The 20,860-nt window shown below is 55.9% G+C and overlaps 3 protein-coding genes across 17 annotated transcripts in view; 1 reads left to right on the top strand and 2 right to left on the bottom strand.

Moving 5' to 3' along the window:
* Window positions 1-364: 364 nt before the first annotated feature.
* On the bottom strand, window positions 365-7,739 carry CENPO (centromere protein O). Of its 2 annotated transcripts, none has more exons than XM_074582256.1 (7): window positions 7,696-7,739; window positions 5,986-6,148; window positions 5,327-5,496; window positions 4,822-4,933; window positions 3,778-4,037; window positions 3,115-3,286; window positions 365-1,069 (listed from the first exon to the last, which is right to left on the bottom strand). In XM_074582256.1, exons 2-7 carry the CDS (start codon window positions 6,014-6,016, stop codon window positions 960-962), a joined length of 855 nt encoding a protein of 284 aa, XP_074438357.1. In that variant the 5' UTR covers window positions 6,017-6,148; window positions 7,696-7,739; the 3' UTR covers window positions 365-959. The 2 variants fall into 2 exon arrangements, with proteins under 2 accessions (XP_074438357.1, XP_074438356.1); XM_074582255.1 differs by lacking the exon at window positions 7,696-7,739 and adding an exon at window positions 7,344-7,669.
* On the top strand, window positions 7,480-11,353 carry PTRHD1 (peptidyl-tRNA hydrolase domain containing 1). 4 transcript variants are annotated; one of them, XR_012586381.1, is made up of 5 exons: window positions 7,480-7,734; window positions 8,441-8,718; window positions 9,563-9,746; window positions 10,558-10,765; window positions 11,207-11,353. XR_012586381.1 is itself a non-coding variant. In XM_074582257.1 (2 exons), exons 1-2 carry the CDS (start codon window positions 7,495-7,497, stop codon window positions 8,609-8,611), a joined length of 411 nt encoding a protein of 136 aa, XP_074438358.1. In that variant the 5' UTR covers window positions 7,480-7,494; the 3' UTR covers window positions 8,612-8,804. The 4 variants fall into 4 exon arrangements, 1 of the variants encoding a protein (XP_074438358.1); XR_012586380.1 differs by lacking the exon at window positions 11,207-11,353 and having other exon boundaries at window positions 10,558-10,854; XM_074582257.1 differs by lacking the exons at window positions 9,563-9,746; window positions 10,558-10,765; window positions 11,207-11,353 and having other exon boundaries at window positions 8,441-8,804.
* The window catches only part of NCOA1 (nuclear receptor coactivator 1), a 185,750-nt gene continuing 176,019 nt past the window's right edge, over window positions 11,130-20,860 (bottom strand). For 8 of the 11 annotated variants that reach the window (XM_074582241.1, XM_074582245.1, XM_074582242.1 and 5 more), the window contains 7 exons: window positions 18,035-18,349; window positions 17,768-17,869; window positions 16,296-16,695; window positions 15,084-15,258; window positions 13,331-13,514; window positions 12,384-12,473; window positions 11,130-11,377 (listed from right to left, as the gene is read on the bottom strand). In XM_074582241.1, the coding sequence (XP_074438342.1) occupies window positions 11,210-11,377; window positions 12,384-12,473; window positions 13,331-13,514; window positions 15,084-15,258; window positions 16,296-16,695; window positions 17,768-17,869; window positions 18,035-18,349 (1,434 nt within the window). In that variant the 3' untranslated portion in view covers window positions 11,130-11,209. Of the gene's footprint in view, window positions 11,378-11,467; window positions 11,525-12,383; window positions 12,474-13,330; window positions 13,515-15,083; window positions 15,259-16,295; window positions 16,696-17,767; window positions 17,870-18,034; window positions 18,350-20,860 lie in introns of all 11 variants that reach the window. The other 3 variants (XM_074582248.1, XM_074582249.1, XM_074582239.1) reach the window with 3 other exon arrangements.

The raw sequence follows: 20,860 nt of genomic DNA, 5'->3' as shown, positions 1-20,860 counted from the left end.
CACCCCACGAGCTGCCAGCTCTTCTCAAGCAGCTTCACTCTCACTCGAGCCTTCCTCCCCGAGGAGCTCCCACCATCAGGGGCAAGAATCTGGAGCTACGGCACTCAAAAGCCGAAGGCTACATTCAAACAGGCTGTCCACTTCAACCTGGACAAGGAGCTCTAATGATTAGAGAAACAATTAAAATGAATTATAAAGTGCTTTCCCCGTGCCTTACCGCACGTGGGACGGGCATAAAAATGAGACAGAAGAAAATACTCTCATTTAAACCACGTTATATACGTTGTCATTGAAACCCCATTCTCTTCTGCTAAACCACATTATAAGGCTAAAGGAAATCAACAGTTTTTTGTTGTTTTTTTTTAAACACCACGATTTCAGTAACGCAGAACTTTTATTAACAAGTTTAAAAAATACTGTGACAAAACAGTAAGGTTTCAAAGATCTGAATGCAGACTTGAAGCACGACGATGGGACACCAGCGAAACTGCCCCATGCCTGAAGGGAAGCACGTGTAAAGCCACTGCTGGTGTGAAATTTTCGGGAAAGGTCAGTGTTTGTGCTTTGGGGGGGGTTAATGCAGCCCACACGAGGGCACGGGTTGCTGCTGGCAGTAACTAAACCTCACCTGTGTCCCTCAGCCCCTTCCAGCTTCTAGCCTGAAGTCCTTTCCTGGCTGCAGTAAGCAGGGCACAGATTATTCCCGCTTGCTCCCCTCTTTTTGAGGTGCACTGGATACAAGCAGGGTGCTGATCCATAGGGCATTGCCCCCGAAGCACCGGGATCCTGAAGGTTTAATATAGTTTCCGATTCCAATTGTGAGACGTTTCCTGCAGCTCTGGAGTTCTGTGGCACCAACCGCAGAGATCGGCGCCCGCGCAAGCAAGCAGCACAGCGCTGAGGGAAGATTACCTGCGACAAGACATCCAAAAGCCTCGAGGAATCATCGTTCTTGAGATTCAAAGTGGGCCAGCGCTGCTGACGGAGCGGAAGGCTTTGTGCAAGGCCACGTGGCGAAACAGGTCTGAGTGAGCTGCCGCCGTCTCCGCTAGGGATGCGGGAGCATCCGCTGGCAGACAGAAGGGGACGGATCAATGGGGAAAGGAACGTATCGCCAGCATAAAACTATTTGCTTCTCATTCTTCCCTTGTCCCCGAGGAGTTTTTCCACTCTCCCTCGCCATACAGTTTTTCTTCTCATAACCCTTCTCTCTCCTTCCTAACCCTTCGCCCCCTGCAGCGCTCCCATGGGATTCAATGGCTGCAGAGAGTGCCGAGCCTTAAGCGACACCCAGTGCTGGAGGGTGAGGACAGGACTGCGGGAGCCTCAGCCACCTAGTTGCCCTCTGAGCTCAGAAGACGGTGAAAATTGTGAGGAAAGGCAGAGCTTCACCTCTAAAAGGATGGCTAGCACAAGGAAAGGAGAGGGGGGACTGTTGATACATAGAATCACAGAATTGTTATGGTTGGAAGAGACCTTTGAGATCATCGAGTCCAACCATTAACCCAGCTCTGACAAACGCACCACTACCCCATGGCCCTCAGCACCACGTCTGCCCGGCTTTTCAATCCCTCCAGGGATGGCGACTCCACCACTGCCCTGGGCAGCCTCTTCCAATGCTTCACAACCCTTTCCAGGAGGAAATTGTTCCCAATATCCATCCTAAACCTCCCCTGGCGCAACTTGAGGCCGTTTCCTCTTGTGCCATGGCCTGTTCCTTGGGAGAAGAGCCCGACCCCCCCTGGCTACCCCCTCCTTTCAGGGAGCTGTAGAGAGTGAGAAGGTCTCCCCTCAGCCCCCTCTTCTCCAGGCTGAACACCCCCAGCTCCCTCAGCCGCTCCTCACCAGACTTGTGCTCCAGACCAGTACACGACTCCTCCTCCAGCCTAACTGCAAGCCAAGGAGCTCGCAGAGCAGGCCTGAGACCGGGACTGATGGCAGAGCGAAGAGATCCTCAGTCCCAGCTGCTCTGTTCACAGCTCCATCTAGCTGCACATCGCTCCACCCGCTCCGCAGCCCAGCCCAGCCTGCCCTGAGCGGGACACGGCACGGCTGGAAACACAGGGAGACGGGCAACCGATTCCTCAGCCCACTTTGACCTTTGTGGTAGTCAGAAAACAGCGCAGACCCAGGACTGCGCTGTGTCACGGCGTTAGGGCACAAGACACAGCACCGGGGCCAGCCTTTGCCGTACCAGGAGGAGGGAGCGGTACCGGTACAGAGCAGGGGGAGCAGGTGGTGCCAGGGAAAGTTTTTCAGGCAGGGATCGTTGTTAGGAGTATTTAGATCTTTGTTATGAGTATTTTACAGTATCCCCAACCCTTTCTAAAGGGTCATAAAACCTCACCCCTGTCTCTCTCTGCCGTTGCACTGCAGGACGTGCCGGCACCGCTCATGCTGCAGCAGGGGCAACTAGGGCCTGGCTGCACAATGCGAGACACCCCAGCACCGGGCCTCGATTAATCATTTCTCTAATTGCATTGAGAGAGAGAGAGAGATTCCTGATGCCAAGAAGATTGTGTCTTATTTGCTTACAACTCCCCCCCGCGCTATGGAAAGATCACGGGGCTGGGTGCCAGGTTTTCAAGGATGGGAAACGAGTCCAAGGCCGTAAGTTGACGGGAACAAACTATAGCTGTGATTGAGGCTGACAGCGTCCGAGTTTCTGGCCGCACCGGCTGGCCAGGCTCTCCCACATGCGCGGAGTGCACAGGCTTGTGAAAACAGCATCCTGATCCTGCTGGGACCGTCCCGGAGTCTACACTCCAAGGAACTGCAAACTTGGAACGCGCAGCCCCTCTGTCTGAAGTGACCCAAGCTCGCGCTCACACCTTCCCTTTCTCAGCCCCATCGTATTTCCCTCCCTCCAGCCACCCCGTCTTGCCAGTATTGCAAGAGGTCGGTGCTTTTGTGCTAGGGGATGAGTTACACCCGCTTCAAGACCCAGCACCAATTGCACACAACCCCTTCTATAACCTTTTCTCCCTCAGAAATACGACTGCTTGCTCCCTTCTGTCCCCAAAGTCACCTAGAAAGAAGCCATGCCCACCTGCAGACCACAACATGGTCTTCCCAGCCCACACCCCCAGCCAGACCCCCGCATTGTCCACTTACGTGTGCAGGAAATCACAACTTTAGTGGGGAGGCTGCAACAGGGATCTCCGTAAACCAGCCTCACGTTGAAGGGAAAGGTCTTGCTTTCACTTGACACGTTGTAGTTAAAGACCAGCAAGTTACACAAGGAGTTCCTCTGCAAAGCTCCTTTTATCTGGCCCGAAAAGTGTTCCTGGAGGGACGGAGATACAAAAGCTAGGAAGGGAGCCATCCGTGTAGGACTGGGAGCTCGTCCGGTGCAGCGCGCCCACCCTCCCTACCAGCCCGGCATGCCTATATGCTCTGAGGTGGCTGTACATCGAACAAGCCTTGTCTGGGAAAGACTTAAATAAATAAAAGCTGATGCACACCCTTACGCCACGTCCTCCGGCAGCTTTTTACAAGATCGCAGCTATTTCAGCTTAGGCACCTCTGGAGGGGAGGACAGCTTTGCGTTTGGCAGTAAGCTTTAAACGAGCACGACATTCAAGTACGTGACAATCGATGAAACAGGCAACTGTGTTTAGAGTCACACGATAATTCGTGAAGTTCTAAAAGCCAGAACTGTGAGTCCTCCACATAAAGAAAACTGCCTAGATTTTCTCCAGCACCTTAGAAACTCGTAACACTTGTTACATCAAAGGGAAAAGGACGGGTGACCAGCACGGCTGTGGCCAGTGGTACCTGTAACTGGTCTGCCTGGTATCTCCTCCCCACGTAAGCGTTCAGGTGGTCGGACAGGACAGACAAGAAGCGCCTGATGTCCGTCTGCAAGTACTTCTTGGCGATCTGCTGCAGGGGAATGAAGATGGGGACAGAGTGACGGTAAATCTGCACTTCTGGCTTGGTGAGCAGGTCCAGGTGGTAGGAATCCAAGTAGGTGCCCTCGTAAGCCGTGCTGATGCAGAAACACACTCCCCGCTTGCTCAGCTTCCCACTGATCCCTTGGGGGCGGAGAGAGAGAGGGTTTACTCAGCGCTACTTAACTCATCACCACAGAGCAGCTTTGCGAGGCAACACAGACCGCAAGAGGGGCTGGCTCCCCTTACTAAGCTCAGGGAGCTCCCCAGGAGGATTAAAGACTTGCAGGAGTTTAGGGACATAAAACACAGCAGCTTTTTAATACGGGACCTCTAATGACCAAGTAGCTGAAATTCCCAATAACTGAGTTATGGTGCCAATTTCAAACACAGCCCTGGCTCCAGCGCGACAGGGAGAAGAGGGTGCCCTGGCTGGAGGAAGGCAGCGACTCACTGCCCCAAGGAAAGGGGCAGGAGAGCTCACGGGTGGGCTCAGCCCACTCGCACCGAGCAAAACTCACATCCTCGCACTGTCCAGAACACAGAGCAAAGGGCACTCTCCTTGGAAACAAGACTTTTTTTTAAAAAGCTGAGGAACAGATGAAAAGAGGGTGCTGACCCCGCAAGCTTGCTTGTAAGGCCCAGATCACTGGATATTTAACGGCCTAATTCACAAAGATTTCATGCATAGTGTAGTTACATGTTTTCCAGAATCTAGACCTTAATTTAAATGATACAGTTCAGTAAATAATAATTCCTGGAACATCCCAGAGGCCTCCTGTGAAAGGCAAGGTTACTCTAAAGGCTCCAAGCACAACAGCAGCAACGTTAACAGGGAAGTTACACTTCACATCAGGCTCATTTTCCAAAATTTAGCACCCCAGAAACGCAGCCATTGGCAGAACGCACCCGAATCTCGAGACATTACCTGTGAGGTAGAAGATCTGCAGCATGGCCTTAAGGCTCTTTATCTTCCACTCTAAAACAGCTCGAGCACTGGGCTGGGCTGGATTCGACACAGCTCCTTCTTTCCCAAGTTGCTACGACAGCCAGAAGAGAAAAGAGGTCAGAAGGCGCGGACACAAACATCTCACCTACAGGGAACGCAGTCAGGCTACAGAGAAATAACAACTTGGTTCTGAGATGAGGGAGACGGCATTTCAAGCAGAAGTGGGGAGAAAGGAAGAAGAAAAGGGGAGAAAAACTTAAGAGAAGAGTTCAGAAATGTCCGCGCGACCTCCAAGCAAGTAGATCCAGCAGTTCTGGACTACATGGCACTGAAAACAGGGCACAGCAGGACTCTATGTCACTTAAAAAGGGGAAATAAAAAAATAATAATTTACTCCATCTGAATAAACTCAATAAATCCACCCTCTGCGAGCAGGAGCACACCAAAGCGCACTGCCAGATCTCTGCTGCAAGCCCTTTCTCACCTCCTTTTGCTGCAGGTCCACTTTAGCCCGCAGCTTATCCCTCTGGAGCCTCAGTTCCTGCACTCTCGCTTTCAGCCTGGCCAGCTTCTCTTCTTGCTGCTCCATTTCCTCTTGCTTCACGGCTGCCTCATAAGCCCGCGCCTCGAGCAATTCCAGGTGAGCAAACACCCCTGTGAGGAAAAGCACGACATGCTCAAAAATCCAGGCTGTGATTATTAGTGGTCTGCAATGCAGTACCCACGACAAAGCAGGTCCAGTGCGGATACGTAAAGGAACCACTGACAACAGCTTTTCCAAGGGGCAGAGGACAGGCAAACATCCGGCAAACAGGCTTTTGGGAATTTTAAATAGTGAAGCCAAGTGCCAGCAGACCCTAAACACTGCCCCACGCCAGCTAGCTAAGCTCCTGAAAAGCAGAATGAGCTAGCAAACACACCAGTCCCGATCCCAAGAGATCTGCAATTCCCAGTTTTACTTCTAACCCAGTACAAAGGGCAGTGAAGTGATTTTGCTGAAGCCTAAATTGACTGAGAGTGACTCAAGGCACAACTCAGTAAGCCAGGGGGCCATGTCTGGCCCCAAGCATTTTAAGGTTTGCTCCTGCAGAAGGACACACTTTGCACTTGGATATCCCACACGCTGCAGCCCAGACAGCTCACCGTTTGGTGAATACACTTTCTCTTCGTCCATCTTCCCTCGCCACTCTCCTGGAAGTGGGAAGGCAGGCGCCAGCCCTCCCTGGCCAGGCTCCGTCCCTTGGGAAGTGGCAACGTTGGGGCAGAGAGAGCTCTTCCTCAGGGAACCTTCCTCCTCCTCCTGCAGCTGCAACGGGAATCCAAGAAGTGCTGAGGGCAGGTCTAACACACAGGCTAGCCCCACGCAGGGACAATCCGATGGGTGAAATGACACATTAATGAACCTCATGTTGTTCAACAAGGCCAAGCACAAAGTCCTGCACCAGGATCAGTGAGATGGAGAGCAGCCCTGAGGAGAAGGACCTGGGGGTGTTGGTGGGTGAGAAGCTCCACAGGAGCCGGCACTGTGCGCCGGCAGCCCAGAACCCCTCCCGCAGCCTGGGCTGCATCCCCAGCAGCGTGGGCAGCAGGGCGAGGGGGGGATTCTGCCCCTCTGCTCCGCCCGGGGGAGACCCCCCTGCAGTGCTGCCTCCAGCGCTGGGGCCTCGGCACAGGAGAGACACGGAGCTGTTGGAGCGGGGCCAGAGGAGGCCCCGGAGATGCTGGGAGGGCTGGAGCCCCTCTGCTGGGAGGACAGGCTGAGAGAGCTGGGGGGGTTCAGCCTGGAGAAGAGAAGGCTCCGCGGAGACCTTCCAGCCCCTGCCAGTCCCTCAAGGGGCTCCAGGAAAGCTGGGGAGGGACTCTGGAGCAGGGAGGGGAGCCATGGGACGAGGGGAAAGGGTTTTAAACTGAAAAGGCGGAGATTGAGATGAGCTATTGGGAAGAAATTCTTTGGTGTGAGGGGGGTGAGCCCCTGGCCCAGGTTGCCCAGAGAAGCTGTGGCTGCCCCATCCCTGGAGGGGTTCAAGGCCAGGTTGGACAGGGCTTGGAGCAACCTGGGCTGGTGGGAGGTGTCCCTGCCCAGGGCAGGGGGTGCCACTGGCTGGGCTTTAAGGTCCCTTCCCACCCAGACCATGATATGATTCTGTGATTCTAACCCACCATTGCCTACAACCCACCGTTTCACACCAGCCCCACAAGGAAACCCCCCAGGAGCCCAGGCACAGACAGGATTCACTGGCCTCCGCCAATCGGCCGAGCCCGAAGAGCCGCCACAGCCCCAGGGGGTGGCAGGGAGGCTCCGGCGGGTGCCAGGCCTCTCCCCACAGGGCCGGGCCGGGCACCGCCGAAGGGGACGGGGATGAGGAGGGAGCTGGGCAGCCAGGCCCTCCGCTGCAGGGGGACTGAGGGTACCCCGCCGTGGGGGACTGGGACGAGGGGCCCGAACCCCCCCAGGCCCGGTTCCCCCCCTAGGCCCGGTTCCCCAACGGCCCCGCACTCACCATGGCAACCGGCGCTCAAACTGCGCGCCTCAGCACCGCCGGAAGGACGTCACCTCCCTGGACGCCATTTCCCCCTATTTTCCGTACAACAAAATGGCGGCGGCGCTGCCTCCCTCACTCCCCACCCCACCCCCCTCACCCCGCTGCCGGCATGCGCCTCCCGGCAGGCTGTGCGGCGCCGTACGGCAGCATGGCGGCGCCCGGATCGGCAGCGGCGGGGCTGGTGCAGTACGTGGTGCTGCGGGGGGACCTGGCCCGGTCGTGGCCGCTGGGCGCGGCGGTGGCTCAGGCTTGCCACGCCGCCCTGGCCGCCGTTCATGCGCACCGCCAGCACCCGGACACTAGCGCCTACCTGGAGCAGGGCGGCGCCATGCGCACCGTCGTGCTGGAGGTGCGCGGGGCACGCCGGGAACCGCGGGGCACGCCGGGAGCGCGGCGGGGAGCGGGAGGGCGGGCGGCGGCCATTTTGGTCAGAGCCCTGAGGGGGCGGTGGGGGACTGCGGGGGGGCGGTGGGGGCACCCCGGGCCTGGCGGGGAGCGGAGGCCCGGCCGTAACTCGCCTTCCCCCGGCCCCGCCTGCCCTCACGTTCCCGGGGAGTGAGCTACGGCCTAAGCTGCCCCCGAGGGCCGCTGGTCAGAGAGGGTGCGAGGCTTCCGGGCCCAGAGGCGCCGTTACTGCCTGTAACCATCCAGGGCCGCGGCAGCCCTGGTGATCGCCCCCAGCTTCGTGAGGGGGTGATCGGGGAAGCCCCTGTGTCGACGCGGGGTGGGGCAGAGCCGTTTGCCTTAGCATGCTGAGCCAGGCAAGCCGTCCAGGGGAAAAAAAAAAAAAATGCGTCTTTGAACGTTTGCAACCTGTGTTACCTGAAAAAACTCAGTTCCTCCATCCAGTGCTTGCAGCCAGGGCCTTCAAGTAACAAAACGCCTTTTAGGTATGATACAAAGTACAGGGATTGCTCATCCTAATATCTGCTTGCTGGCAGCTGGCCACCTCCCTGTTCTGGCCACTGTCCTCAGCAGGAGCCGCCTTGCTTTGCCTCTCCCCCCCAGCACCGCCTCGCCCCCCGGCCCTCACAGCGCGCTTTGTCTCTCCCCAGGCTCCGGACGAAGCCGCCCTGACGTCGCTGGCGGAGACCCTGAAGCAGCACAGCATCGACCACCAAGTGTGGACTGAGCAGCCCGAGAACGTGGCCACCTGCCTGGCGCTCAGGCCCTACCCCAAGGACCAAGTGCACCAGCACCTGAAGAAATTTAAATTGCTGAAGTGACTGGGCACAGGCAGCTCCTCCTGGGCCAGAGGCGAGCTCTCCCCGAGGCAGGCGGCAGGAGGAGGGCTGCTGTGTCTCGGGAGCGCTGTGCTAACTCCCAGCAGCAGGTAGTCTTCTCCTTGCGTGGCGATAGCAGTTACACAGTGTAAAACGGCTCTTTGTTGGGGAGGATTAAATGTTACTCTGTGCAGAATGCGCCCGTGTGGTCTGTTAACCTGCTGTCTGCATGCCGTCAGCGCGCGGGGAGGTCTTTCCCCCGCCAGCGCAGGCGAACTTTTAGATTCTGCCACACTTTAAATTGTCTCCGGTGCTTGTTAGGGGTGACCTTTCCCTCGGGCGGCCCTTTGAGTGTCCCTGTCTGTCCGTCCATCCCAACGGCCGCTTTCCCCATGCTCCAGCTCCACAAGCCGGCCCTGGCTGCAGATTTGTCACTGGTTCCGCTGCCGGTGTGACCACGTTCCCAGCGCCTCTCCCACCTCCACCCTCGCTCCGTGGCTGCGGAACCACACCGGATTGCTTTTTCCTCCCGCACCAGCGCAGCCGGTTTGTCCATGATTGTATTTGCGCTGAACCGCCTGACAAAACCCAGCGGCGAACAGCAGACGGCAGCATCGGCCGGCAAGCCGGCACTTGCTGCAGCCCTCGTTCTGCAGTAAAAATGTTTGAAATGAGGCACTTAGTTAAAAAAGAAAGTGCGTTGTCAGCTAGAAGTGCGTGTGCCCCACCTCTACCCGTCCTGGTTGTGCTGTTAATGCCACTGTCACCCCCTGCCCCCCCTAAATTTCCCCTTTTCCAGAGCTGAAGGTGAGCACTGAGCAGCTTTCAAGCCGTTTCTCTCGCCGCTTTCCACCCCGAGCAGCATTTGCCGCTGCCCCCGATCCGCACCGTGCTCTGGCACTAAATTTGGTGACTAATAACCACACGTGCATTCTGTATATATTTTCTCTCCAGCGCTTTGGGATTTAAACCGCCGTTTTTGCCACCGAGCTCCGCGCACCGGCTGATTTCCAGCTCCCCAGCGTGAGGAACCGCAGCGACAGGGGGGTTCCCGGTGCCAGGACGGAGTGACCCCCGGCTGCCCCACACCTCCACCCCCGTCGGCACAGAAACAACGAAACATTAGCTGGCAATTCCGGTTCTTTTTTTTCTTTTTTTTTTTTTTTTGGTTGGTTTTTTTGTTTGTTTGTGTCATCTTTAACTCTTGCAAATGTCAATCAACAAAGCTACACGTTTTTCCACACACCAGCGCGATTTTTTTTAGAGAGGGAAAAAAAATAAAAATCCCCCACAGCTGCCACCCACCCCCCCATAAAAGTCAGCAGTGAATATTAAAAGCGACCCCCAACTAAAAGAGAAGAAAACAAATTTATACAGAGCTCAGAGCTATTTACAGTGACAGGCTTGAGGGGAAAAAAAAAATAAGCTATCTCCCAACAGAGAAGTCAATTATTATTATTATTTTATTATTATTATTTTAAATAGTTTAAGCTACCTCAGCTGTTAAACACAATCAAAGCAGAAAGAACCGACTGCTTAATTTTATTTAATATTTAATCAGAAAATTTTATCTACAATAATTGACAGACCCCTCCCCCCATCCTTCCCCCTAAAAATTATTGCAGTTTTTTCCCCAAACTGTTCTTGTCTTTTTTTTTTTTTTTTTTTTGTCTTTTTGTCTTTTTTTTCCTCCTCCTTTTGTAATATACACATTGTAGTCCCCCTCCCCGTTTCGCTCGGAGGCCTGAAACCAGCATAAAACATGGAAAAAATGGTGGGTCAAAATACTCTGGTTTGTTTTTTTGTTTTTTCTTTTTTTTTTTTTTCTTTAAAACCAACAAACTCACAATTGCTAGAAAAAGCTGATTGTACGCACAAGCGGGCTGGGGCGGAGGGGAGAGAAGGGGTTTTGTTTAAGCGTGAATAAAAAAAACGGCTTTTTCCCACAGAAGTCCAGCGCCGATCCCCTTCCATGCCCCGCGCCGAGACGTGATCAGTGACAGATCCAGCTGAAACTGAGATTGCTCTTCCTCCTCCTCCTCCTCCTCCTGCCGCCGCCGCAGTCCTCCAGCTGCCTTCTCCCCCTCCCCACCTCCCCGAGAAACCTTCCTCCAGGTTAAGAAGCCAGCAAAATGATTACAAAAATAAGAATCATCTGTAAGTTTGGCTTGAGAAACCAACTGTCCCGCCTCAGCGCTTTGCCGACATCCAACGCTTATTTTTTAAAAAAAAAAAAAAAAAAAAAAGGAAAAAAAAAAAAGGAGGGAAAAAAAACGAAGGGGGAAAAAAAGGGGGGGAAAAAGAGGAGGGGAAAAAAGGGGGGGGAAGGGGAAAAAGAGGAGGGGAAAAAAGGGGGGGGAAGGGGAAAAAAAGGGGGGAAAAGGGGGAAAAAAAGTGAGGAGAAAAGGGAAAAAAGGGGGGAAAAACCCAACCCTCCCCCCCCCCAAGGAAAACAAAAAAACCCCCTCTTTGCTCCAAACACTACGAGCTGAAGAATGGCTGCGGGTTGAGATATCAAAAATCTCAGAAAAATATATAATATATATATTTATATATCTCTGTACGTCTTCTTATTTAAATTTCACATTCCTCGAAAAGCGGTTATTCAGTCAGTAGCTGCTGAAGAAGGCTCTTCTGCTGGCCCGGCGGCGGCGGTGGCCCGGCGGCGTTTTTCGGGGTGCCCAAAGGAGCCGGCGGATTGAGGTAGGGATCTCCTACCAAATTCACTGTACACTGTACGTCGGCAAAGACCTGAACCTGTTGTACCTGCTGGGACACAAAAGACAAGAGGGGATTTAGCGGGGCCGGGGCAGGGGCCGGCGGCGGCGGAGCTGGGTACTACGTGAAGTGGAAACTCACTAGAGACTTCCTCTAGTCTGGAGCCACCCCAGAGAAGAACTCTTCTGTCTTCTTGTCCTATAAAAAGAAAACCGCTGCAACTCATTCGGCTCGGCGAGGTTCGGAACGTTGCTCATCCAAAAAAAATGGAAAAAAATTAAGATTTGGGGGGGAAAAAAAAAAAAAGTAATCAAAAAAAAAAAACCGACAACCCCCCTAGGCTGGGTGAAGGGGAGCCGCGGCGTGGTGGCTGCGGGGTGGTGAGCGAGGTCCAGCGCGGCTGTTTGATCAAAATTAAGAGGTTTTGGTGTGTCTCGGCGGCGCTGCCGGTGCATCCCTATGGGCTCTGTAAAACCAAGGCTGCGCTACGGGGAAGGGGGAGGCGACGCCGGCGGGTGCCGGATGAGATGGGGATGAACCGCATCATCCCCAGCAACCAGAGGCATTGGCAGGCGGCTGGGCACGCTTTGGTGGTGCTCGGTGCTGCTCGGAAGGACGGACGCCGTCCCCGCAGCCTCCCCCATCCAAATTTCTTTGCTCCGCCGCATTTTAACAGGGTTTTAACAGCCGCTCCAGTGATGGCCGAGCCTAGGAAAGAAACCCTCCCTGCTCGCTGGCAGCCCAGGGGCATTTAGCACCAACGGTCATTTATTTTTCCAGCTCGGCCACAGCGTTGCTGCTCTTCCACAGAGGCCGAAAATGCTCACGGCAGCGGCGCGAGCTTTGATGCAAAGAGCGGTGCTGGCGTCCCCAAGGGCTGGCTGTCACCCAACGCCCGTGGGACCACGGTGGCTTCGAGCTGGTCCTGCCAACTGGGGCCGGTCCCAGTGGAAACCAAGCCGGTACGGCCGGGGACGGTCAGCCTTTACCGGGGGAGGGGGAAACCCGTCAAAACTCCTCGGGGTACCTGAGATGCGCTTAGCAGTTTCTTACTGACCTGCGCCCCATCTGCTTCTGTTTTCAAAAGGTCAGTGGAGGAAAGCTGGTTGCAGTAAAGGCCCGCGGGTCTCAGCGCCGGGTCATTTACCTGTCAAAAGCAAGATCCAGGCTCAGCCAGGGGCTCCTGGACGCTGGAGGGGCACTCGCCGCCCTCTCGACCCGAGGTTTGGGGGGATTTGGGGAGGGGACACTCATGGATGGGGCAGCGCCAGGCACCTGTGCTGCCAGCACCCTCCCTGCACCACGAGCTGCAGGGTTTTGGGGCATCGATGGGGGGATCCCAGTGGGCAGCCGGGACCTGTTTCACTTTCCTCCTCACCTCCTGTACCACTGCCTGGGGCTCCGGAGGCATCTCGCCCCCGGGGAGCATGAAATGCTGCCCAACTGCTCGGCGAGAGGGGTAAAAGCCGCCGGCTCAGCCCATGCACTGGAGAGACCACCCTCCCTCCTCGCCGAGCGCTGCGGCTGCTCCCGGGGGGCTGCGAGCCCTGGCCCGCAACGTTCCCAAGCAAACCCCATGAGCCAAGTGTGTCCTCCAGGAGCTCAATGGCACCGAGACAAACCCCGGCAGCTAAAAGAGTCAGAGGCATCTCAGTCTGGCCCGGGGAGGATCTCGCTAAAGGGCTGGGACTGCGGCAAGGTCCTGTATCCAACCGTTCCCTTTCCCAGCTTTCACAGCTCCCCGGGGATGCATGGCTACAAACGGACCCGCCGCCAGCCCACCAGGGGGGCTGGAGGTGCTGGAGATGTTTTGCTTGTCCCTCTACCCACCAAGGACTCACAGGACACTCCAGAGTGCCGGTGGCCTTGGGCTCCAGCACAGCGGATGGTGGGACCTTTGCTGCTTCCCCCTTCACCCCCTTGGGACAGCGGTACCGGCGGGAACAGGGAAGTGAATGCAGAACCCCCTGGCCATCCCGGGAGCGGGGCGGGCACGGCACTGACCTGCTCCGAGCACATGGAGTTCATCCCGGGCATCTGCAACGAGTTCATCTGCATCTGTCCGGCCATGGGGTTCATGTTCTGGACGTTGGTGTTTCCTCCCGCCATGGAGACGGTGATGCTCATGTTGTTGTACATGCCCTGCTGAGCGGGCGCCGGCTGGCTCTGCCCCGCTTGGCTGAAGACGCTGAGAGAGAGGGGAAAAAAGCATTACCTGGGTGTAGGCGGCAGTGGAGGCACCTCAAGATGTCTGCTGAGGCCCCGGGGTGGCCTCAGCCAGCCTCTTGGTGAATGCCAAGATCACCTGCGGCAGAGCTGGTGGAGAGCTTGGGAGCCCTGCCAGTCCCTGGGGACAGCAGGAGGGACAGGGAGGTATCAGAGGTGGCTTAGCCAGCGTGGTGGCTGGGAGGAAAGGGAGGTGGCTGCTGCAGAGACATCCATCCTCTGCTCCTGCTGTAGCAGGAGGCTCCTCAGTGTGATGGGGTAGAGCAGGAGAATCACAGAATCACAGAATTGTTTGGGTTGGAGGGGACCTTAAAGATCATCTTGTTCCACCCCCTGCCCTGGGCAGGGACACCTCCCACCAGCCCAGGTTGCTCCAAGCCCCAGCCAACCTGGCCTTGAACCCCTCCAGGGATGGGGCAGCCACAGCTTCTCTGGGCAACCTGGGCCAGGGGCTCACCACCCTCACACCAAACAATTTCTTCCCAATAGCTCATCCAAATCTCCCCTCTTCCAGTGTAAAACCCTTCCCCCTCGTCCCGTGGCTCCCCTCCCTGCTCCAGAGTCCCTCCCCAGCTTTCCTGGAGCCCTTTAGGGACTGGCAGGGGCTGGAAGGTCTCCGCGGAGCCTTCTCTTCTCCAGGCTGAACCCCCCCAGCTCTCTCAGCCTGTCCTCCCAGCAGAGGGGCTCCAGCCAGTGCCACGAGAGGGATCAGACAGGGCTTCGGGCTGGATTAAGGGTCAGTCAGATGCAAAGCCCTGGTCTATGTGACACTGAGTTCACCCCTTCAAGCTCCTTCCAGTGTCCTCCTTGACACCCAACCATCCCCACTGCTGCTCCAGGCAGGAGGACAGCTCTCCATCGCAAAGCAAGGTGAAGCATCCCGCCTCCAACAGAACTCCCATCTCATCCCACCCAGCCCAGTAACCTCCCGCTCCGTGCTGCCTGACCAGGACCAGTCATCCAAGATAGCTGCACACAGCCAAGATGCAAAGCAAGGTGTCCCCCAGGCGAGCTTTTGGGTTTTCTCCCCCCCATTTCTGGAGATCTGAAGCTTAAACACGACTCATGCAAAAAAGGCAACAAGTCTGGTGACTCTTCCTTATTTGCTTCCCTACGTCAGAGCTGGACACATCTTAAAAGGGTCACGCAGTGATGTGGGACCGCCGGTCTTGACTCAATTTACTGCCATGTTTCCTAAGGCAACTTTTACAAGACATAATTAAGCCACCTGTTTAATTAAAAGCCAAAGACCTGCTTCATGGCTTACTCAACACACATGTTCGTTCATTTAAATGCTGTGGGCTTCTGGTTGCCTCTGAGGTGAAGACAAGGATGGGGTTGATGGTGACTTTTGGAGGAGGTCATGGTGTGAGGACATGGCCTGAGCTCAGCACGTGTCCTCGGCCAGGTGTCACCTACGGGCACTGCCACCCCTGCCAACACCCTACCGGGGACCATCACCTTGGTGTCACCTTGCTGCCTTCTCTCTGTGTCACCCTTGTGCTCCAGGTTACGCCCACCATGATCTTACTTGCTGTTCCCCATGGCTCCTTGCTGCCAGGTCTTCATGTCAGGCGACTGGTAGCCCGGTGTTGGCGGAGCCGGCTGCAGCATAGGGCTTTGCGAAGGCGGGAGCTGGGGTGACATCAAGGGGCTGCTGGGGCTGAGCGACGGGGCAAAGGCGGGTTCGCTTTGCTGACCCATGCCTGAGGAAGGACAGACAGCGTCAGCAGTGCCCAGATCCCCACCTGCAGCCCCAATTCCCCCCTCCCCTGCAACCGCCGGCATCAAACCCGAAGTATCAGCCTTGACTTTTGGTCTTGGGGTCTCTGGTTTTCATTTTGAGCAGCTGTATCGCTAAAATGCAAATATTTCAGGGATGAAGGAGCAGGGAAACCCCCCTCAAGTGCTTTCCATCAGCAGGTGTTCCTCTTTAGCATCGCACCTGCCTGGAAGATAGCCAGGGTAATGATGAGATGGTGCCAAAGGAGGTTCCTGCAGGGCTGCTGCAGCCGCGTGGCAGTTTGCTCTACTCATCACTGATGTCCACCTTGCTGAGACCCTGCACTGATGCTCAAACATGAAGTCATAGAATGGTTTGGGTTGGAAGGGACCTTTAAAGGCCATCTAGTCCAACCCCCCTGCAGTCAGCAGGGACATCTTCAACTAGATCAGGTTGCTCAGAGCCTCATCAAGCCTGGCCTTGAATGTCTCCAGGGATGGGGCCTCCACCACCTCTCTGGGCAACCTGGGCCAGGGGACACTGGCCCAGGTTGCCCATAGAGGTGGTGGAGGCCTCATCCTTCAAGATGGTGCCCATCTGCACGCAACTCTGCACCAGCTCACCCATCTCATATGAGCTTGGTGCTCACAGAAGAGGCATAAGGTACCTGCAGCTCATCCCAGCCACCTCAGCAAGGCTTTGGCCTTTTTCAGAGTGTATATATTTAAGGAAGTGCAATTTTGAGGACTGCCTTGCTGTTCTATTTTCAAGGAAAGAACTAAGGAATTAACTGCCCAAATGATACATTTATTTTTTGGAGATTCAACCAGAAAAAGTCCCCTTGGGAGGTGGAGACCAGAGACCAGACCAGAACGCAGGCTGGGTGAGACGCTGGGGACGAAGCCTGCGGTGACGGGCGAGCAGGGCTGGGCTGCAGCATCCTCGGGGGGCTCAGCTCTGCCCTCCGCCTCTCCCTCCCCACTGCCGGACGGCTTTCCGACGCTCAACTGCTCAACGTACCTGATCCTGAATACTGAAAGATGTTCTGCTGCATCTGCGGGGTCATCCCGGCGCCGAACTGCCCTCCGACGCCGCCCATCATCCCCCTGTTCACCATGCTGCTGCGGTTAGCCAGCGCGGCCTCGGGGTTGGACGCCAACGGTGAGAAGGGACTGGTGGAGGTGGGAGGGTTTCCTGGGTTCGTACCGTAGTTTGGGGGGTAAGGGAACTGCTGGGGGGGAGCTTGGGGCAAGCGAGCGGCTCCGATCTGTACCGGGAGCCCGGCGGAGGGAGGGAGGTTGTTTCCGAAGCTTTGCTGTCTCATCAGGATGGCTCGCTGCTGCATGAGCTGCCGCTGCCGGTGTTGCTGGCTGTAGAGCTCGCGCTGGCGCTGGGCGAGCATCTGGGCGTTGAGGGGAGGCTGCGGGGAAGGAGGGGGGGATGCCCCAGTTATCACCGTTATCCTCCGGTTCTGGCAAACAGCTCAGAGCCCGCTCGGTGCAAGAGCTGTGGGTGCTCCCCTTCCCCAGCTCAGTTTGCAAGGAAAGCTGGAAAAACCCTGAAATGCTGTAAATTGGCCCGTTCGTACCACTGCAGGGCAGAGAAGGTTGGAGATGATAGAGATCAGCCTCTGCACGTGCCGAATGGCAAAGTTCCAGGAGCTGGACCATCCACTGAGCCAGGAAAAGAGGCTCTTGGTCACCTGGCTGTCACCAACCACCCCTATCCTCTGCGGGACCCACTTCTTGTGCCCTCGCCGGGATGCTCCCGTGCACCAGAGCCCAGGATCCCTGACCTCGACTCTTTTGGCTGCGAGCTGTTAAAAAAATAACCCATCCTACGAGCTCTTCCATGACCATGGGCTCATTCCCCATATAGCCGAGCCAGATGTGCTGGAATTAATCACCGTAAAAAACCTGACAAAGCCATCAGCGGCTGAAACTGGAGCTACAGTGGGAACCGTTCGGTCCCCTTCCCTATCACTAATGCTCCCCACGGCACATTAGGGACGTCACGCCGCTTCCCAAAAAAGGCAAAGTCTTCCCAAGAAGTGGAATAAAGTCACCAGAACTCAGCTACGCTTTCCAACTTCTCCTCGCACCCCGCAGATGTTTCATCCACTTTATTAGAAGCCAAACAACAACTTCAGGGCCTGGGGATTTGCAGCATCAATAAGAAAAGTTTTTAAAGATTCTGGTATTTAAAGGATGGCATCTATTTCCTAAAGATCCTTCTCAATTAAATGCATTAGCACATCCTACTCTAAGCAGTAACAAAGTACTTATACCTTAAGCAGGTGGTGGAGCTGGAGTAAGTGTGAAGCAAATAAAACCCCACAGCAGCTCGTCTTGCAGCCAACTCTCCGCAGGTGGGAGAATTTTTCTCTCCCGTTAACGATGGAGAGGAGCGAGCCAGGCTGTGCCAACAGGGAGGTCGTGGGGATTAACCCCCAGTTCTTCCCGGCTGGGAGGACCGTGCCGCATCCCCCTTACCTGCGGCGTGATCTGCTGCTGCATCCCCGCCCGCATGTTGATGCCCACCGGGGAATTGGCTGCAAACTGGTTGAGGATCGCTTGCCGGTTTTGATGGATCAGCTGGAGGGAAGACAACAAAAAAATCCAAGGAGACCTTCAAAAGTCTGATGCAGGAGCTTCCCACCCGTCCGATCCCTTCCGATCGGGATGCCTGGGTGCAGGCAGGACCGAGGGTCCCTCCATCCCTCTGCCCACGGCCCTGGGATGCGGAGGGGGAAGAATTACCTGCTGCTGCCCCTGCAGCCGCTGCTGCAGCTGAAGTCGCAGCTGGTTGGGGGCCGTCGGGGGTCTGTTGAGCGTCTGCCGGGGTTGCATGGCCATGTTGGTGGGGAAGGCGCCGCGGGGCGGCGGTACCTGCACCGGCATGGGCCCGAAGGACGGCTTCTGCCTGACCATGCCGGGGAAGGCGCCGGGGAGGTTGGTGGTGGGAGAGGCGGAGGAGTAAGGCTGGGGGTACATGCCGGGTTTCTGGTCCATCATGAGCGGTGGGGTGGCTTGTTGGGGCTGGAATCGCTCCGTCAGGGCTTCCAGCCCGCCGCCCTGGCGAAGGCAAAGGGGGAGGAAAATATCACTTTGGAGCCCCACCGGCACCTGACCCTTTCCGGGAGAGCTTGGAGGGGATGGAGGACGTGTCTGGCACGGACCAGCTCGCTCGTAAGGATGCTGCTGCCTGTAACCATCGGCCCTGGGCCAGGCTCCAGCCTGCGTGAGTGCTGTGTCGAGGAGGGAATTAAACACCCGCTCCCTGGGGCTTAGCAAACCTTAGGGGGATGGAAATGATTTATTTTGGCTGACTTGGGAGCAAGAGCAAGGCCAGCTTTTCAGAAGGGCTCAGGGCTCATCTCCCTGGGCTGGTGGGGGGCTGCAGGGTAGCGGTAGGTGATATTGCCTTCCTCTGCCTTCCTCTGCCTCCTCTGCCTTCCTCCGCAGGGTTTGCTAGCGCTGAGCTGCTCATCTGGGCTGCAGGCAGCAGCACGCCTGGCTGGACAGACCGGGCTCGGAGGCCCGACCTGAACATGGGAAATAGTTTGTTCTCTCTTTGCTATTTTTATGGAGCCTCGGAGGCTCGGCTGGAGGAAGAGGGTCCCCATCTGCCCCAAGAGCACCTCGGACACAGGCCACCTCCAAGGACCTGGGGACCCCAGCCATGGAGCCCCAGGACTGGGAGAGCTCATGGAGAAGCACGACTATCCTCTTGCGCTGCTCAAGGACAGCCCTCGCTAGGAACCCACGGGAGACAGGACCCTTTTACCTGTAGTGCAGACATTCCTACACAAATGAGCCATATTACAGCTGGGGGGTGACCTCCACACCAGCAAACCATGGTAAGAAGCTATTCTGCGCTGCTCTAGCTTGACTCAGGCCAAGAAATCTGGTGTTCGGCCTGTGAACCCCTGGAGAAGTAACACCTTGGAGCCAGAATCCTTATACCGAGTCCCACGGATTAAGAGAAAGCTGCATTAAGAGAAACCACATGCACAAACCACCCCCAACTCCCACTGCCTTCAGGATTTGGTTAGATGGTGCCCATCGAAGGACTGAGGCTTGAAGGCAGGGATGAGGATATGGGAATGCTGGTGGGGAAAAATTCTTTAAGGTAAATTAAGATGGAGCTTATATGGTTCAAGGACTGGATACCAGGACATAAACCAGCAGCCCGTGATGGCCAGAAACCACAGACCTGCTGAAAGGAGGCTCTTTTACGCTTCTCTCCCCAAACTACCCAGTTTTCACCTGCCCCCGATTAAACTGGGTGCAGATATCTCCAGCACTTCATCCCACCACATCTGTGGTAGCGCGGAGAAGACGGTGGGTTTGGTGAAGTCGGAGTAAATCCCCGAACTCTGCCCCAGGGGACGAGAACTCCTACCTGCCAATAACACATCCTGGAGGGGAACTATCAACACGTTTTCTTCCCAAAAATGCCTTTATGCTGACATGTTGTTTCTCTAAAGATGTATTTCAAGCAAATATTTCATGGAACTATTCCAAATATTTCTGAGGTTCAGCTGAAGCCATGGAAAAAACCCAAGATTCCCATTAACGAAATGATCCCTGGATGGGAGCAAAGCTGGGTCGGGGTCCAAACATGAGATAATCCCCCCGAACCGGGTCGTCCTCGGCAGGGGAAGCGCCGGATCGGCGCGGGGATGCTTGGCAGCGCTGGGTGCCGTTCGAGAGCATCTGAGTCCAGCGGTGCGACGCTGCTGGAGCCTGTCCGACGCAGGAAAGGGTTGTTGGGGGGCTGTGCCAGCTGAGTCTGCAAAACCCTTGTGAAAACACTGAGCCGTTGCAGCTGCATCTTTGGCAAGAGCATCTCAAGTACGAAGGACCAGAGAAGCTCAACTCCCTACCCCTCACTTAAAAAAAAGGCAGGTGGTGATTTTGGAGGCACAACCTTGAGAAAAGGGACGTGGCAAATACCTGGCTGGGGAATCAACTCACTGACAGGTCCCTCAAATCGCCGATGAAAAGATAAACCATCCCGGCAGCGCAGCGCAAGGCATCGCCTCAGGGCCACAGAAGCAGATGTGCCACCTCCGGGCTTAAATGATGCACGATGAAGCCCAGAGCAACCGTAGGGATTTGCTCCGAGAAGCTTCTTTCTTAGGACGTCGCATTTATTAACAGGCTTTCGATTCTGGTCCTTGTTTTGGAAAAAGCCTGCGTGTGAGCGCTATGGGGCACGGAAAAAGAAACCACTCAAAGACGAATCCCAGGCGATCCGTCTCATTTTCCACGGCCCTTCCTAGCTCCCCTGCAGCCAGCTTTCTCCCCCTGCCATGCCCTGGTATTTATGAAACCCTGGATCCTTCGGAGGCATCTGCTCCCGCGGATATCTGCAAACAGGGAGTCCCCCGCCAGAGCTCAGCTGCAGAAACCAGGGCCCCAGCGCTATCCCAGTAAGACAGCACCACTAAAAGTAAACCTCATATTATTTTTTTTTTTTTCCCTGCAGTTCAACCCGAGACAGAAGGGCAGCTGCACTGTAAGCCAATCTTGATAGTAAAGGGCTGCACGGTTTCATACCAGCGAGGCCATTAGATATAT

The sequence above is a fragment of the Larus michahellis genome, chromosome 3, assembly GCF_964199755.1.
Source record: "Larus michahellis chromosome 3, bLarMic1.1, whole genome shotgun sequence".
Lineage (NCBI taxonomy): Eukaryota > Metazoa > Chordata > Aves > Charadriiformes > Laridae > Larus > Larus michahellis.
This window is presented reverse-complemented; position numbering and strand designations above follow the sequence as displayed.

Bases quoted from the DNA above. Each gene is read 5' to 3' on its own strand.
- CENPO (XM_074582255.1), bottom strand. The intron at 4,038-4,821 runs GTAATGTCTCGA...TCCGCCCCCAAG, and splicing joins GCAGATCTTCTACCTCACAG to GGATCAGTGGGAAGCTGAGC. The intron at 1,070-3,114 runs GTAAGTGGACAA...TCTGTCTGCCAG, and splicing joins AGTTGTGATTTCCTGCACAC to CGGATGCTCCCGCATCCCTA.
- PTRHD1 (XM_074582257.1), top strand. From the start codon at position 7,495: ATGCGCCTCCCGGCAGGCTGTGCGGCGCCGTACGGCAGCATGGCGGCG. The intron at 7,735-8,440 runs GTGCGCGGGGCA...GTCTCTCCCCAG, and splicing joins TGCGCACCGTCGTGCTGGAG to GCTCCGGACGAAGCCGCCCT.